The 15216-nt window shown below is 40.7% G+C and overlaps 1 protein-coding gene and 1 pseudogene across 3 annotated transcripts in view; both read right to left on the bottom strand.

Moving 5' to 3' along the window:
- LOC122070272 overlaps positions 1-935 on the bottom strand; it is a 29597-nt gene extending 28662 nt beyond the window's left edge. Inside the window, exon 1 of one of the 3 annotated variants that reach the window (XM_042634394.1) lies at positions 399-935. In XM_042634394.1, coding sequence (XP_042490328.1) covers positions 399-401 — 3 coding nt within the window. In that variant the 5' untranslated portion in view covers positions 402-935. The remainder of the gene's footprint in view (positions 1-398) is intronic. The other 2 variants (XM_042634395.1, XM_042634397.1) reach the window with 2 other exon arrangements.
- A 6626-nt stretch (positions 936-7561) lies between these two features.
- LOC122070268 lies at positions 7562-14918 on the bottom strand (annotated as a pseudogene).
- Positions 14919-15216: the final 298 nt, after the last annotated feature.

Below are 15216 nucleotides of genomic sequence, written 5' to 3'. Positions count from 1 at the left end.
AAAAAGAAACTCAGCAAACAAGATTAAGCATGCAAAATAAAATGAGACTAATAAACAAAGTAGCAAAAAACAATAATAATTTAAATGGAAAAACACATAAATTCTTACTTAAGATTCAAGTGGGGATATGGGGAAGGGAACAAACGACATACGAAAGTTAGGTTCAGCACAAATCAATCTAGACACCCAAATTAGATATGCAAACAATCAATGTCCTCTAGCAACCAACTAAAATAGAAAATCAGCAAGGTTTTTGGAGATATAACAGTGACGAAACGACTTAAAACAATGGGTAAAAATAGGAATAAACAAAAGGCAAAGGCTGGTTTCAATGTTAATGGGCTGCAATATATAATAGGGATTAATGGAGGAGGGGAGGGTTTAGTTTAATGTTTTACCATGCTGCTGTCCAGATCAGATGAGAAAAGAAGAGATCAAGGTCCTCCAAAATAAAGAGATGCAGTCCACCTTTAGTTGATGAAGACAAGTCCAGACGGTTGTATAGAGATCCTCAATATTGTCGATGTAGCTTGGTGAATGATGTTGGGACTCTCAGCAACTCACGGACAGCAGGTACAGCCAGCAATAATCCATTCATTGAAAGGAGATCAGCACCAACAGGGAGTAAACAGCAACCAAGAGTAGCAACAGCCAAGGGTAGCAGCAGCAGTGATGTAATGGCAGCAGTATGTAACAGCAGTAGTGAGTAATCGCAGCAGTGTGTAGCAGTAGCAGTGAGCATCAAAAGGGGAGATCAACAGCAACAGTTCAACATTAAGGGGAAAAAAATACAGCTGCAGCAGTTCAGCCTCAAGGGGATATAAAACAGCAGCACAAAAAAAGAAAAAAAAAGAATGGAAAAAGAGAGGGAAGTGAGACAAGAGAGAAGAGAAAGACGAGATTGAAAGAGAGAGAGAATCGTGAGAGGGGTGGGGGCTTTGCTCTTGGCTGTTTTTAAATTCATATTCATTGAATTAAACAATGGCCAATGGTCTTACACTTAAATAGAATAAATTTCCAAAAATAAAAAAGATATTTAGAAATTCAATTGCTTGAAATAAAAAACTACCTAATAGACCAATATAAAGAAGTCCTAGTTTCCTAATTATGTAAGACAATCAAATATCACTAGATTTAAAGCAAAGTACTAGAATCAAATAAGATTTGGTGGGGTCCACAAGATCTACTGACTGGGAGGACAAGGGGGGGTCGAACCCAGCGCTGGAAGGCTGGTTCGACTCCTCTCTTTCCTTCTTCTTTCTTGTTTCTTCTCCTTCCTTCTTCTTTCTTGTTTCTTCTCCTTCCTTCTTCTTTCTTGTTTAATCCTCCAACCACAAAGATGGACCTGGTTGAATCTTCCTCTTCTTTTGACTGTACACCTTGATGTCCCCATCAACTCTCCCCGGCTTAGAAGAATTCACCTCCGGTGAATTAAAGCTCATGTAATACTCAAGTAGGTCTGGGTTGAGTTGTTGGACTTCTTGCATTGTGATCCAGGTGTTGTCAATTTTCGGACGTCCATGCCACTTGACCAAGAACTCTCTAGAACCTCCAGTGTGTGTGGACACAATCCTCTCATCAAGGATTTCCTCAACTTCTTCAGTTCTTCTCGTGACCTTAGGCACAGGTGGTAATGAGGTGGGGGAGAAGTGGTTGGCTTGGCCCATAAGTCTCATCAATGTTGAAAAGGAAGTCTCCAAGGCCATCAGGATAGAAAGGGATAAAGGTAGAGGTACCATGGTATGGGACTAGGTCTTCAACATTGAAAATATTGCTGATCTCCATGCTAGCTGACAGATCAAGAACATACGCATTGGCACATATCCTCTTGAGTACCTTGAACGGACCTGTGCTACAAGCATGTAGCTTGCTCGCTTTTCCCCTAACAAAACGTTGCGGATTGATTCTTACCATCACCATATCACCCTCTTGAAACTCTTGTAGCCTTCGATTTGTATTGCTCATTGCTCAGTGCTATCTATCTCCTTATACCTGCATGCAAATCATGTATATGCTGAGCAAAAGATTCGGCTGACTGGGAGTTCCTAGAACTAGACACGACTGGGATAAGGTCTATGGGTGCCCGAGGCTGGTATCCTGAACAGATCTCAAAGGGGGACAGACCAGTGGTACAATTCTTAGAACTGTTATATGCAAACTCGGCCTGGCTAAGGACTTGATCCCAACTGGTAAGGTGTTCTCCTATGAGGCAACGCAATAAATTCCCTAAGCTCCTATTGACAACCTCGGTTTGGCCATCGGTCTAAGGGTGGAAAGCTGAGGAGAAACAGAGTTTCGTGCCCATCATCCGCCACAGGGTCCTCCAAAAATGACTAGTGAACTTAACATCTCTATCGGACACTATGGTGAGGGGCAACCCATGGTACTTGACAACCTCATTAAAGAAAAGTCTGGCTACTATGGATGCATCGGAGGTCTTAGAGCATGGGACGAAATGGGCCATCTTCGAGAAGCGGTCAACAACCACAAACAAAATCATGGCCTCTTGAAGTTCTTGGTAGACCAAACACGAAGTCCATGCTAAGGTCCTGCCAAGGGGAATGGGGAACGGGTAGGGGAGTGTACAAACACGTGTTTTTGCTTTTGTTGTTTGGCGGTCTGTCGTGTCCTGCACTGACTCACAACTCTAGCAACATCCCTCTTCAGTCCTGGCCAAAAGAATCGGTCCTCAACGAGGGTGATGGTCTTATCGCGACCGAAGTGGCCAGCGACTCCCCCAGCATGCAATTCCTAGATCAGGAAATCTCGGAGTGAAGTCCTGGGAATGCACAACTTGCTTCCTTTAAAAAGAAAGCCCTCCCTAAGTAGGTAGTCCGAGCAGTTGATTGCGTTGCTTTCACTCAAGGAAGTGAACGGCTCACTAAAATCAGGACAGGTGGGGTATTGGTCCTTGACTCGCTCGAACCCTACAACCTCTACACTCATTGCCTGGAGTAGCACACTAGCCCGACTCCTAGCATTGGCGCGAATGAGGAATATGTTCACCCGGCTCAGTGCATCTGGATCAATATTCTCGACACCAGGTCTGTGCTTGAGTACAAAAGTGTACATTTGGAGAACTCAACCCACTTGGTATGCCTCTGGTTAAGTTTCTTTTCGGCACTCAGGTATCTCAGAGCTTGGTGGTCAGAAAATAGCACGAATTTTTGCGGTAAAAGGTAATGTCACCAATAGCGCAATGATTGGATAACCGCATAGAATCCTTATCGTATGTAGAATATCGTTGCCTAGCTTCATTAAGCTTCTCACTAAAATAGGCAACAGGGTGGCCCTCTTGTCCTAGGACACCACCTACCCTAATACCAGATGCATCACAGTTCACTTTGAAGACCTTAGAGAAATCTGGGAGGCGCAGGACTGGAGCTTCAGTCATAAATTTTTTAATCTCATTAAAGGCGTTCGTAGCACTCTTAGTCCATTGAAACTCCTTTTTCATGCAATCGGTGATAGGAGACATAATGGAACTAAACCGGTAGATGAATCTTCTGTAGAAAGTGGCTAAACCATGAAAGCTTCGTACCTCATGAATGTTAGTTGGCTCAGGCCACTCTACAATCGCTCTCACTTTCTTAGGGTCAGTAGATACTCCCTGAGCTAACACAACAAATCCCAGGAAGATGACTTGATCACTCATGAAGGTGCACTTCTTGAGGTTGACAAAGAGTTTCTCTTGTAAGAGCACATGAAAAACCTTCTGTACGTGATCCAAGTGGGAAGACGGAGTCTTACTATAGATGAGGATGTCATCAAAGTAAACCACAAGGAACTTGCCAATGAATGGATGAAGCACTTGATTCATTACCCTCATGAAGGTGCTAGGTGCATTTGGCAAGCCAAAAGGCATGACTAACCACTCAAAGAGGCCATCCTTCGTCTTGAAGGCTGTCTTCCACTCTTCTCCAGGCCTAACCCTAATCTGGTGGTACCCGCTCTTGAGATCAATTTTCAAAAAGATCGAAGAGTTGGCCATCATATCCAACATGTCATCAAGCCTAGGGATAGGGAACCTATACTTGATGGTGATCTTATTGATGGCCCTACTATTAACACACATACGCCAGGTGCCATCTTTCTTTGGCGTGAGTAAGGCAGGTACCGCACACGGGCTAATGCTTTCCCTAATGAATCCCTTTTGCAACAGTTCATCCACTTGCTGTTTGAGTTAGGCGTGTTCTTTGGGATTCATTCGGTAATGGAGTAAGTTCGGGAGAGAGGATCCTGGAACCAAGTCAATAGCGTGCTAGATGTCACGCATAGGTGGTAACTCATCAGGTAGTTCCTCAGGGAATAGCCTCTCGAATTTCCTCAACAAGGGTTGCACTTCTCTAGGAGCCTCAGTGAATAAGCGTGACCTATCGGTATTACTCTGTACGGCAACTAGAGCATAAATCACCCCCAACTCATGACACTCTCCTTCAAATTGTTGTTGATTTAAAATGTTAAGTGTTTTGGTGGGGGCGTGTTTGGATGCACTTCCCTTGTGTTCTGGAACCCTAACTTCCCTAGGGGCACTGGGTGTCAGTCTGATCTTCTTCCCTTTGAACTCAAAGACATAGGTTTAGACTTCCCGTAATTGGTGACATCCCGGTCATATAACCAGGGTCTACCTAGAATGATGTGGGCAACATCCATCTCTAGGACATCACACCACACTCGATCCTCATATCCTGCAAAGTGTAGGGGAACTAGACACCTCAGATTTACGAGAATGGTGGACTGATCAACCCAGGCAACCTTGTAAGGTTTGGGGTGGGGTTCAGGTTTGAGGCCCATTCGAGCAACAGCGCTCTTGGCGACCACATTCATGCAACTCCCACTGTCTATAGCGACGCAGCAGTTCTTGCCCTGATGACATGTGTAGGTAATGAAAATATTAGTTCGTCGCCAATCATCGCTACTCTTAGGTTATGAGACCACGCAACGCATAATGCCGAGCTTGAGGTCACCGGCCTCCTCGGTGTCTTCATCAGATATGGTCTCATCTGGCCTATGGTCCTCATACTCATGGTCCTGAAAACCCTCTTGGTCACTTTCCTCAGGGGTCTACTCTCCTACATAAAGATTCCTATTGGGACACTCTCTGGAGAAGTGACCAAACCCACGACACTTGAAACACTGCTGTTGCCCACTACTCTTCGGTGCTTCTCCCAAAATTCCTTTACCCTTGTTGTCAAATTGACGCTGTGGTGCAGTAGGGGGTTTTGGGAATCCAGTTGAGCCTTGGGGTGGTTTTCTAAATTGGGACTCCCCAACTTGGAAGCTCTTCCTCTAAGAATAAGTTCTCATGGAGGATTCCACCTCAAGGGCTATCCTGAAGGCCTGTGGGACGTCTCGCACCAGGTGGGGTGCCATACGAGACTGAATTTCGGAGTTGAGCCCGGTAAGGAATCTGGATAGTGTCTGCTCAACATCCTCCCGAATACGGCTTCTAATTTTCAATTCATTGAACTTGCTCATGTACTCGGTCACAGTCAACTTCCCTTGCTTCAGGGTATTCATCTCATTCAACAACTGGAGCCTATAAGTGATAGGCAAAAATTCCCTCTTGAGCCGCTCTTGCATCTCTACCCATGTGGTGATTGGCTCAAGTCCTAGGTGGTCCTCCTGGTACTCTAGGTCTGTCCAGAAGTCTTGGGCAGCTCCAATAAGCTTGAACTTAGCAAATCGGTAGCGGACTTCCTCTAGCATATCATAGAAATTGAAGTACCTATCCATTTGCTTGATCCAATCCAGAAGGATCCTAGCATCAATCTGACCATCGTAGGTAGGGGCATCTACCTTAATCATCCGTCTGACATCAAAGCCCCTATCATGGTGCTCATAGCCCTCATCATCTCCATATTGGGTTTGGCATCTTGACGGTGGGCCTCGACCCCTACCCTGATCCCTACCACGCCTTAGGCCTTGGAAGTTATCCCCTATCCAGTCATAACCACCAGTCTGGTTATTTTCGTTTACTTCCTCAGGGTTAGGGCCTCTGCCCCTAGGTTCAGTGCTAGTTATGTTACAGCCTTGCCATCCATCAAGGTTTTGAGCACTTGTCTCGAGAGCAGCCAACTTATCAGTAAGGGCTTAGAGATGGATAACTTGTGTTTCCTGTATGGTTCGAACGACTTTCATGAATTCAACCAGTTGCTCTGATTGGGTGGCGATACTAGGAGGGTCAGACATATCCTGGTATGTTTCTACCACTACGAGTGGACATAAGGAGATGGGCAGCCAAAGGTATGGTTGCCACCAAAGACTCAAGGTCTACTCATGATCTCCAATTGAGATAAGTAGTTAGCCCTTTCAATCCTGAGGTCAGAAATCTCCCTCTCGAGTATTTGCTTTTGGAGGGAATAACGTCCAATGCTATTTGGTCCCGCCAACTTAAGAAAGAAAAGGGTGTCCTCTAATCTATGGTATCGCTCTCTTAGCTTAAACTCGACCACGGACAAACGGTGACGGAGACTAGACCTTAAAAGATAAGACATGTAAATAAGGGACAGCAGTACTTAATTACCCTCAACCTAGACAAAACCATCCCCTCTGATACCAAGATGATGTAGGGGGTTCCTAGGTGACTAGGTCTCCTACAAGATTAACTAACTAGGTAGGGTTAACTCAAGGGGCTTAGGTAGATAGGACCAAAGAAACTCAGCAACAAGATTAAGCATACAAGATAAAACGAGACTAATAAACAAAGTAGCCAAAAAGCAATAATAATCTAGACGGAAAAACACAAAAATTCTTACTCAAGTTTCAAGTGGGGACATGGGGAAGGGAACAAACAACATACGAATGTTAGGTGCAGCACAAATCAATCTAGATACCCAAATTAGATAAGCAAACAATCAATATCCTCTAGGAACCAACTAAAGTAGAAAATCAGTAAGGGTTCTTTGGAGATATAACAGTGATGAAACAACTTAAACAATTGGTAAAAATAGGCATAAATAAAGGGCAAAGGCTGGCTTCAACGCCAATGGGCTGCAATATATAATAGGGCTTAATGGAGGTGGGGAGGGTTTAGTTTAGTGTTTTACCATACTGCTGTTCAGATCTGAGGAGAAAAGAAGAGATCAAGGTCCCCCAAAATAAAGAGATGCAATCCACATTTAGTTGATGAAGACAAGTCCAGCCGATTGTAGAGAGATCAGCACCAACGGAGAGTAAACAACAACTGAGAGTGGCAGCAGCAGTGATGTAATGGCAGCAGTGTGTAGCAGCAGCAGTGAGGTAAGGGCAACAGTGTGTAGCAGCAGCAGTGAGGTAAGGGCAGCAGTGTGTAGCAGCAACAGTGAACATCGAAAGGGGAGATCAGCAACAACAAAACAGCAGCAGAAAAATAAGAATGAAAAGAAAAGAGAGGGAGGCGAGACAAGAGAGAAGAGAGAAGAGAGAGCCGAGAGGCTGAGAGAAGAAAGAGATGAGAGAGAAAAGTGAGAAAACGAGAGAGAGAGAGAGAGAGAGAGAGAGAGAGAGAGAGAGAGAGAGAGAGAGAGAGAGAGAGAGAGAGAGAGAGAGAGAGAACCGTGAGAGGGGTGGGGGTTTGTTCTTGGCTTTTTTTTTCAGTTAACATTCATTGTATTCAATAATGGGCAATGACCTTACACTTAAATAGAATAAACTTCCAAAAATAAAAAAGATACTTAGAAACTCAATTACTTGAAATAAAAGACTACCTAATAGACCAATATAAAAAGTCCTAGTTTCCTAATTATGTAAGACAATCAAATATCACTAGATTTAAAGCAAAGTACTATAATCAAATAAGATTTGGTGGGGTCCATAAGATCTGCAAAGTACTAGGATCAAATAAGATTTGGTGGGGTCCACAAGATCTACTGATTGGGAGGACAAGGGGGGGTCGAACCCAGTGCTGGAAGGCTGGTTTGAGTCCTCTCTTTCCTTCTTCTTTCTTGTTTAATCCTCCAACCACAAAGATGGACCTGGTTGAATCTTCTTCTTCTTTCGACTGTACACCTTGATGTCCCCATCGCCTTGTCAATATTATGTACTTTACACAACCCAAGAAGCACTGTATTATAACTTATAACTGTGGGCAAGAACCCAGCATCCTCCATGTCTCGTAACAGCTCTATAGCTTCAGTCACCATTCCATCCCTACAAAGATACGATATCAATGTGTTGTACGTGATTTCATCAGGGTCAATTCCTTCACTGATCATTTGTGACACCAATCCCAAGGCTTTCAACCTCTCCCCCCTACTCCATAGCCCACTGATCACTGTGTTGTATGTACTAACGTTTTGAGGGGCATCCTGTTTTGATGAGGTTCTCAAATATTTCCAAAGCTTGATCAGCATTTCCACTTTTACAGAGAGAAGCCAAGATTGTGTTATAGTTCACAACATCAGGGGACAGCCATTGGAGATCATGTACTCCAAGACCACAAGTGCCAAATCCGACCTCCTGTCTTTGCAGAAGGTGGAAACTAATGGGTCATAAATGGAAGTATCAGGAATGAATCCCCTTGCTATCATAACTTTCAACATGTCAATTGCATAGTCGACCTTCCCTTCGAGACAGAATGAGCTGATCATGATACTATAGGTAACAAACATTCGGATCACAATCCCTTGAAAGCATCTCAGCCATTAGTCTCTCCCCATCATCCCATCTCCCCTGGTTTAAGAATGCCCTTAACAAGATATTGTATGAGATCACATCTGGTTCACAGCCCTGAGTGGGCAAATTCTTAACAAACTCGAATGCTCAATCCACCATCCCTTCCTTGCACATTTCCCTGATGATGGCATTGTAAGTATACATATCAAGTTGAAGCCCTTTTGACATAATCTCATTGAGAAACTTTATTGCATCATCAATACCACCTTCAGCAATGGTTGCATCAATCAGGATAGTATAAGTAATCACATTTGGGCAACAGTTATCCTTCAATAACTGATCCAAGACTCTCAGAGCTAATCCAAGCTTCCCTCTGCTACAGAGACTCCCAATCAATATATTATATGTGACTACATCAGGTAAACAACCTCGGGTTCTCATATGGTCCAATTGATGCGGTTCAGCTTACAAAACCCACTGGTCACTGCATTATAAGCAAACGCATCAGGCTCTCCATGAGATTCCAAGATCTCCACGACCCTCAATAATAATAATAATAATAAATCAAATCTCAAAAGCTACATAAGCAAGTTTGTGCATCAAAATCCATCACTAACACCATGTCTCACCAGTACTATCATATTTGGGCTCACTTTCTTCGAAACATCAGTCGTGCCCTATAGATAAAATGAAAAGGAAGAAGCGTGAAGAAAAACATGATTAAAGTAACTCAAATAATTGGAGTTCTAAGGGGGAAAAATAAACATATTAAAACGTGACTAAAAAATCAGTTTAACCTTCTGATGATTCAAATCATTCTTATTAACAACTTCTGTCAGAGAAAATGATTTCCTGCAGCCAAACAAAGCAGAAAATAGGGAAGTTCAAAGCAGTTTAAGAAAATAACTTGAACTATCTTAGCTGTACTTCACATACCCCTAGAATGGCATGGTATCATCCTAGTTTTACCACAAAATCTAAGTCCTTTTGATCATTCCCAAAACTGTACCCGGATCAGATATCATGAAAGCAAGATTGCATTGGGCATCAAAACCAGCGAACCCAGGGCTCCAAGTTATTCCATCTGTTGATACTTTTATGAGATTATTAGTGGCTATCACTATCTTTTCCTCACCCACTTTTAGTTCCTTTTGTCTATGTATCCTAGAAGATAATGCCCAAATAAACGATTTGAGCAGGCTTTCAAGCACTGAGGCTGATGCCCTTGGGCATTTGTGTCTCCATCAATAGTATCTATACCCAAAATAGTAGGATCAAAAACAGAAGTAGCTGGTAATGAAAAACCTGTAATCATATAGACATATGAGGAAAGTTGATGCAGTATATATAGTTATAGAACCTAGATCAGGTAAAAACCAGTTATTGTGATCCATGACCATATTTCACTTGGAAAAAGCTCCTAATCCATTGATATGAGATTGAATTAATGTCATCAAGAGTATGTTAAACGTAATAGGTATCCTTTGATCAAGCTTCCAACCCGCTGAAGGAATCACTCTTTACAAATTCAAAATTCTTTAGTTATACATATCAAAAAAATGAATCCATGACTCTGGATTTCAAAAACTGCCACATGAAAGGTCGAAATATGGTATTGAATTGAAAACCTTCAAGTGAAGGGAATATGAATAAAGATAAAATGGTAGGCACTTTTGTAATACAGGAAAAAGGCCCTTACCATTTTTAAGAAACCTACTAAATTGTTGGTCTTTAATACTTGGAGGTAACAGTTCAATGTGTTTCATTAATCTCCACAATAGTATGATAGCAATGAAGTACCTAAAGATAGAAAATTTACTTGAGAAAATCATCATAATAATAATAATATTATCTGCCCGTCCAAAAAAAAATAAAATAATAATATGATCTATTTTGAATTTTGCAACTTCATATGATTTACTGAGAAATGACAATGGGCAAGTGCTGCACTATTGTCGTATCCAAAACTCATCAGTGATATATGACCAAAACTCATTGAGCTGCTCTTTTTTATCTTATCGATCTTCAACCTTTCCCTTCAGTTCGGAGCATCGAACATCTCCAGCGCAAATTCCTTGGAATATATATAAATATATATATATATATATTATATGTAAGAACAATTGGGAAAGAGGCAATTATTGAAGTTAACGCAGGCTGAATTGAAGAGAAAGGTAGAGAACTCTCTATATATATATATATATATATTATATGTAAGAATAATTGAGAAAGATGCCATTATTGAAGTTAATGCAGGCTGAACTGAAGAGAAAGAAAGGTAGAGAACTTATGCATTGCGTAAAATCTGAGCGTTGAAGGAAACTGTCTTTGGCAAACTTCTAGAAGTTGGTTTCGATTTGGCTCCATCCATTAGGGGTGTCAACCGGTTGGGCCGAGCTGGTCTCGATCGGGCCTAGCCGGGTTTAACCACTTAGAAACCTTACACCGTGAACGTCCGTTTAAGTAAACGGACCTAGCTTTGGGGGGCATGGTACAATTTATAATCGAGCCAGTCGGTGTCGGGTTTTAATCGGGCTTCCTTAACCTGGCCTTAATCGGGTCTTAACCGGGCTACAAACCTATTTAATTCTAAACGGGCTCTAAATGTGTCTACCTTAAAACTCTTTTCTTAAGTGGGTTGAAGTCCCATAATTGTTCAATTTGAACATTAAATAGCTATAGTTTTATACAAAAAATAATCATAGTAGAAGGTTACCCAAATCTTTAATAAAAATAGAAATGATATAAGATTATGGTTATTTTTTAATAAAGGGGGTCGGGCTAGGTCGGGCTACAATGAGTCGATTTAAGTCGGGCTTATAATCGGTCTGTGTCGATCGAGCGCCTGACGGGCTAACTACTTACACCGTGAACGCCAGTTTAATAAACATAGCCCGACACGTTTATTAATCGGGCAGATCCAAGTTGGACCATAAAAGTTTCAAGCTTGGTCGGGCCTATTGGTGTGGGCTCAAAATTGACACCCCTACCATCCATCACCTCCTTTATAATTGCTAAGGAATCGAAGTCCTCAAAGAGCTTTCTGAGATCCGGATATAGTATGATTGAGCTCAGCTCTCTATTGTTGGAGAGCACGACTTGCCAGAGCTAAATCGAATCTGGAGCCTGATCCTGCTCCTGCTCCATTCTGAGACGTAGATGTTAGATCTCCCTATGGGTTTCAGTCCAAAACCCTAGCTGACAAAGCCACACAGAGAAACAAGAACACAAATCTAATAAAATTATAAACTATGGAGGATCGAATTGTACCTTTCACCAAGTATGCTGAAGACGATTGATGTTGGTCACTCCCACTTTCGCTCTATTGGCTTGGCTATGGATCTTCTACAGCCCATTAAACCTCATTGATTTTCTCACTTTAGTGGTAAAGTGGGAGAGAGTGAATAATGGCTGTAGGGACCCAAAACCCAATATTTATAATACTGTCCTAAACCCAAAACCCTAATCCATAATAGCTTGAGCCAGCATATCCCTAAACTTGAGAGTGAACCGAATCGGTTCATGCAACTCGATTCTCACCCATTTAATCAACCCGAATAATTAATTTAGCTTATAAATCCAACAGTAGAAAAAGTTTTACCATGACCCCGCCTTCAACTCTTGCGAGAACTGAAGTATCCAAGGGGATGGCACAGAGTGAATATATATATATATTGGTAAACAATGGCAGAGTGAATCCGAATCCATGAAGAAAAGGGTTAACATAGAATACCTTTACTGCTTTAAGGTTTGGAAACTTTCGATTGAAATATGATTAAAATATATGGAAAGATTTTTAACTTCTATAAAAATATTATATATATTTACAAAATCTTGGTATAGAACCTTTAGAGTTTCGACTGAAACGGAATTAAAATATATCAAAATATTTTTTCAACTGTTATAAAAATATTGTATATATTTATGAAATCAACCTTGACAGTGACTTTATTCATAGACTAAAATCCTACATTTTAAGGTAATTTTATTATATATATATATATATATATATAAAAAAAAGATACTTTAGTCTTGAAAAAGATTAGCCACGAAGCATGAGTACATGCACTTATTTATATATATATATATATATATATAGTAATGACTGAATCAGGTAAGATAAATTTAAAGTATATGAAATGATTGTTTAGAGATTTGCATAACTGGATTACTTCTTCCTCATCAAGCAATTCTTCGAAAGTGATTTTTTTTTCTAATGTAGAATTGTTTTTCACTATAAATCAGGGTGGGGGAGGTGTTTGTTATAAATCTAAAACAATATCAACAGAAAGCATGCAATTAAGCGTGTAATGCCTTTCACAAATACTATGTCATCAATTTCTTCATCTTGTTGCTGACCAAAATAGGTGCCACAAATGAGAATATCGTATACATTGGATCGCTAGACAGAGCATTTTCAATCAGTATTATTCTTCCCTCAAGAGATACATATTTCTCTTCTAACTAAGCAATCCTTGAAAACAACCTAAGGGGGTAGCGCAGGTGGTAAGCAACGAACTTGGTACGAGTCGTAAACTTGGACGTCCTAAGTTCCACTCTCACTAGGCATACCTTAGGCCACTCACACAGGGGTGCTTTCAATGAAAGTTGAATGGTTCTCATTCAACCCCGATATTACCTGGTCTATGCGGTTGTAGGGTCAGTATGGGCCCACAGGATTAGTCAGGAAGGCTTGGATACCCGTAGAGTTAGCAAAAAAAAAAGCAATCCTTGAAAATATAAAATTGCATACCATACTAGAGTTAGTAGTGCCCAAAAAGGATACAACAAGGAAACCTTTTAACAGAGCAAATCTCTTAGGTAAATAATGGGTATGTTGAAATGAAACACTAACCAATAATTTCAGCAAAGGAAGTCCTGATAAAGATGCAAACAAGGCTCCATGAAAATCATGTTTTAAAGGAGAAGAGTTAGTAATATCAGCCATGAGGAAAAATTTTTGAAGGTGTGTTCTAGAAGGGCTTTGTCAAATAGGCTTTTAACGTAAGAGGATTCAGTAGTTGAATCAGCCATTATCTACAAATTGTAGCTCTGGTTGATGCCATACTATGCAGAACAGCAGAACGGCGTTCTGCCAACCTTGAGAAGAGACCTCTCTCTCTCGGCCTGTGCTCCCAGGGTCAATGTCGCCCAAAAGGTTCCTTCAACCTTCACTGTCATGGCTTTGGTCCCAAGTCAGAGGCTTAGAAATACAAGCACATCTTCTCTCTAAGGTGCCAATACCTACCTATTGACTATTGACCAAGTCGCATCGAGTTTCATGTGACCATAGTTCATGCCTGACAACCAACCAGAAAACCAAATCAGTAGAATAGATCTATCCTAACCCAGAGATGGGAAGATTAACATAATTCAAGTATTAACTGGTAATGACCAATAGTGGTAAAGACCAATAGGAAACAACTCACTGGTTCTCTACGTTATGGAAGGTAGAACCCAATACGTGAAACAAAAGACAAGATTGGACAAAATCCACCACCATAAATTCCTTAAATGAACAATTATATTTGGTTTGCATTTGGTTGCATTTGGTATTCAAAACTCCTACTCTTACCTGTGGAAATACCAACACTATTCTTTAGAAATATATATATATATATATATATATATATATATAATATTTGTGAAAATTCTTTAGAAATATATAATGAGTAGCAAATCATCATTTAATGTGAGTTTGTGAGCACAAAGTCAAGAAACTACCATGGTTATAAAATAAGAAGTATAGACAACTATACTTAATTAGTATATACAAAATAAGTAGTATCATTGATTCAGGAAGCCCGTTCAGGCTTAAACAAAGTCTTTCATGCTTTACTTCATGCATGTGGTGAGATACCTCACTTGCTTAGGTAAATCGTCCTATTAAAAGAGGTACATAGTATTTCATTTGAAAAGAAATTTCCAATTGGGAACTTATATTTCTTCTATTTGGGGACATGGAAACTGAAGGTTTGGGATTCATCTAGTACACACATCCTAATTTCTTACTATAATTCAAAAACATTGTACCCAATAAATCAGATTCAAACACTTCAGGACCACAACATAGGAGAGTGATGGGGTTGTCTTGTGATAGAATCACACTTTAATGCCTTTTGCGAAGATATCCCTACTTCCGGAGCACAAGTGCACAACGGTAGGAGAGTGAGTGGATTGGTCTTGTAGGAAATTATAGCCATATATAATTTTAATAGGAAATTATACATGTATAGAGCCATGTACCTGTTCGGGAGTTTCTGCAATGGCTTCTCAAAACTGGACCTACTTTCTGTATCAGAATGGTAAGTTGATGAGCACATTTATGTGTGAAATCTAGGGTAGTAAAACATGTATTTTACATATTTAGAATGGAGCTACCTTGGGTTTTACTCTCTTTTTGCAGGTTTTATATTTTCAAGGCCTTAAGGACTATCGGGCACTATATCTTCAATTTTACACGTAAAGAGGTCCTATTTCTTTCCATGGTTACGAAGATGACGAAATTCTGAGCAAGATGGACGTGTTCAATTAAAAGTACACATTCGTTTGGTCACCCGTACAAATGATTATTCTTTTTTGGGTCAGAAAAAGAATAATGGATCAGAACTGAACCGAGAT

This window comes from Macadamia integrifolia, unplaced genomic scaffold (assembly GCF_013358625.1).
Source record: "Macadamia integrifolia cultivar HAES 741 unplaced genomic scaffold, SCU_Mint_v3 scaffold869, whole genome shotgun sequence".
Lineage (NCBI taxonomy): Eukaryota > Viridiplantae > Streptophyta > Magnoliopsida > Proteales > Proteaceae > Macadamia > Macadamia integrifolia.
The sequence above is the reverse complement of the archived record's forward strand: the minus strand, read 5'-3'. Positions and strand labels throughout refer to the sequence as shown.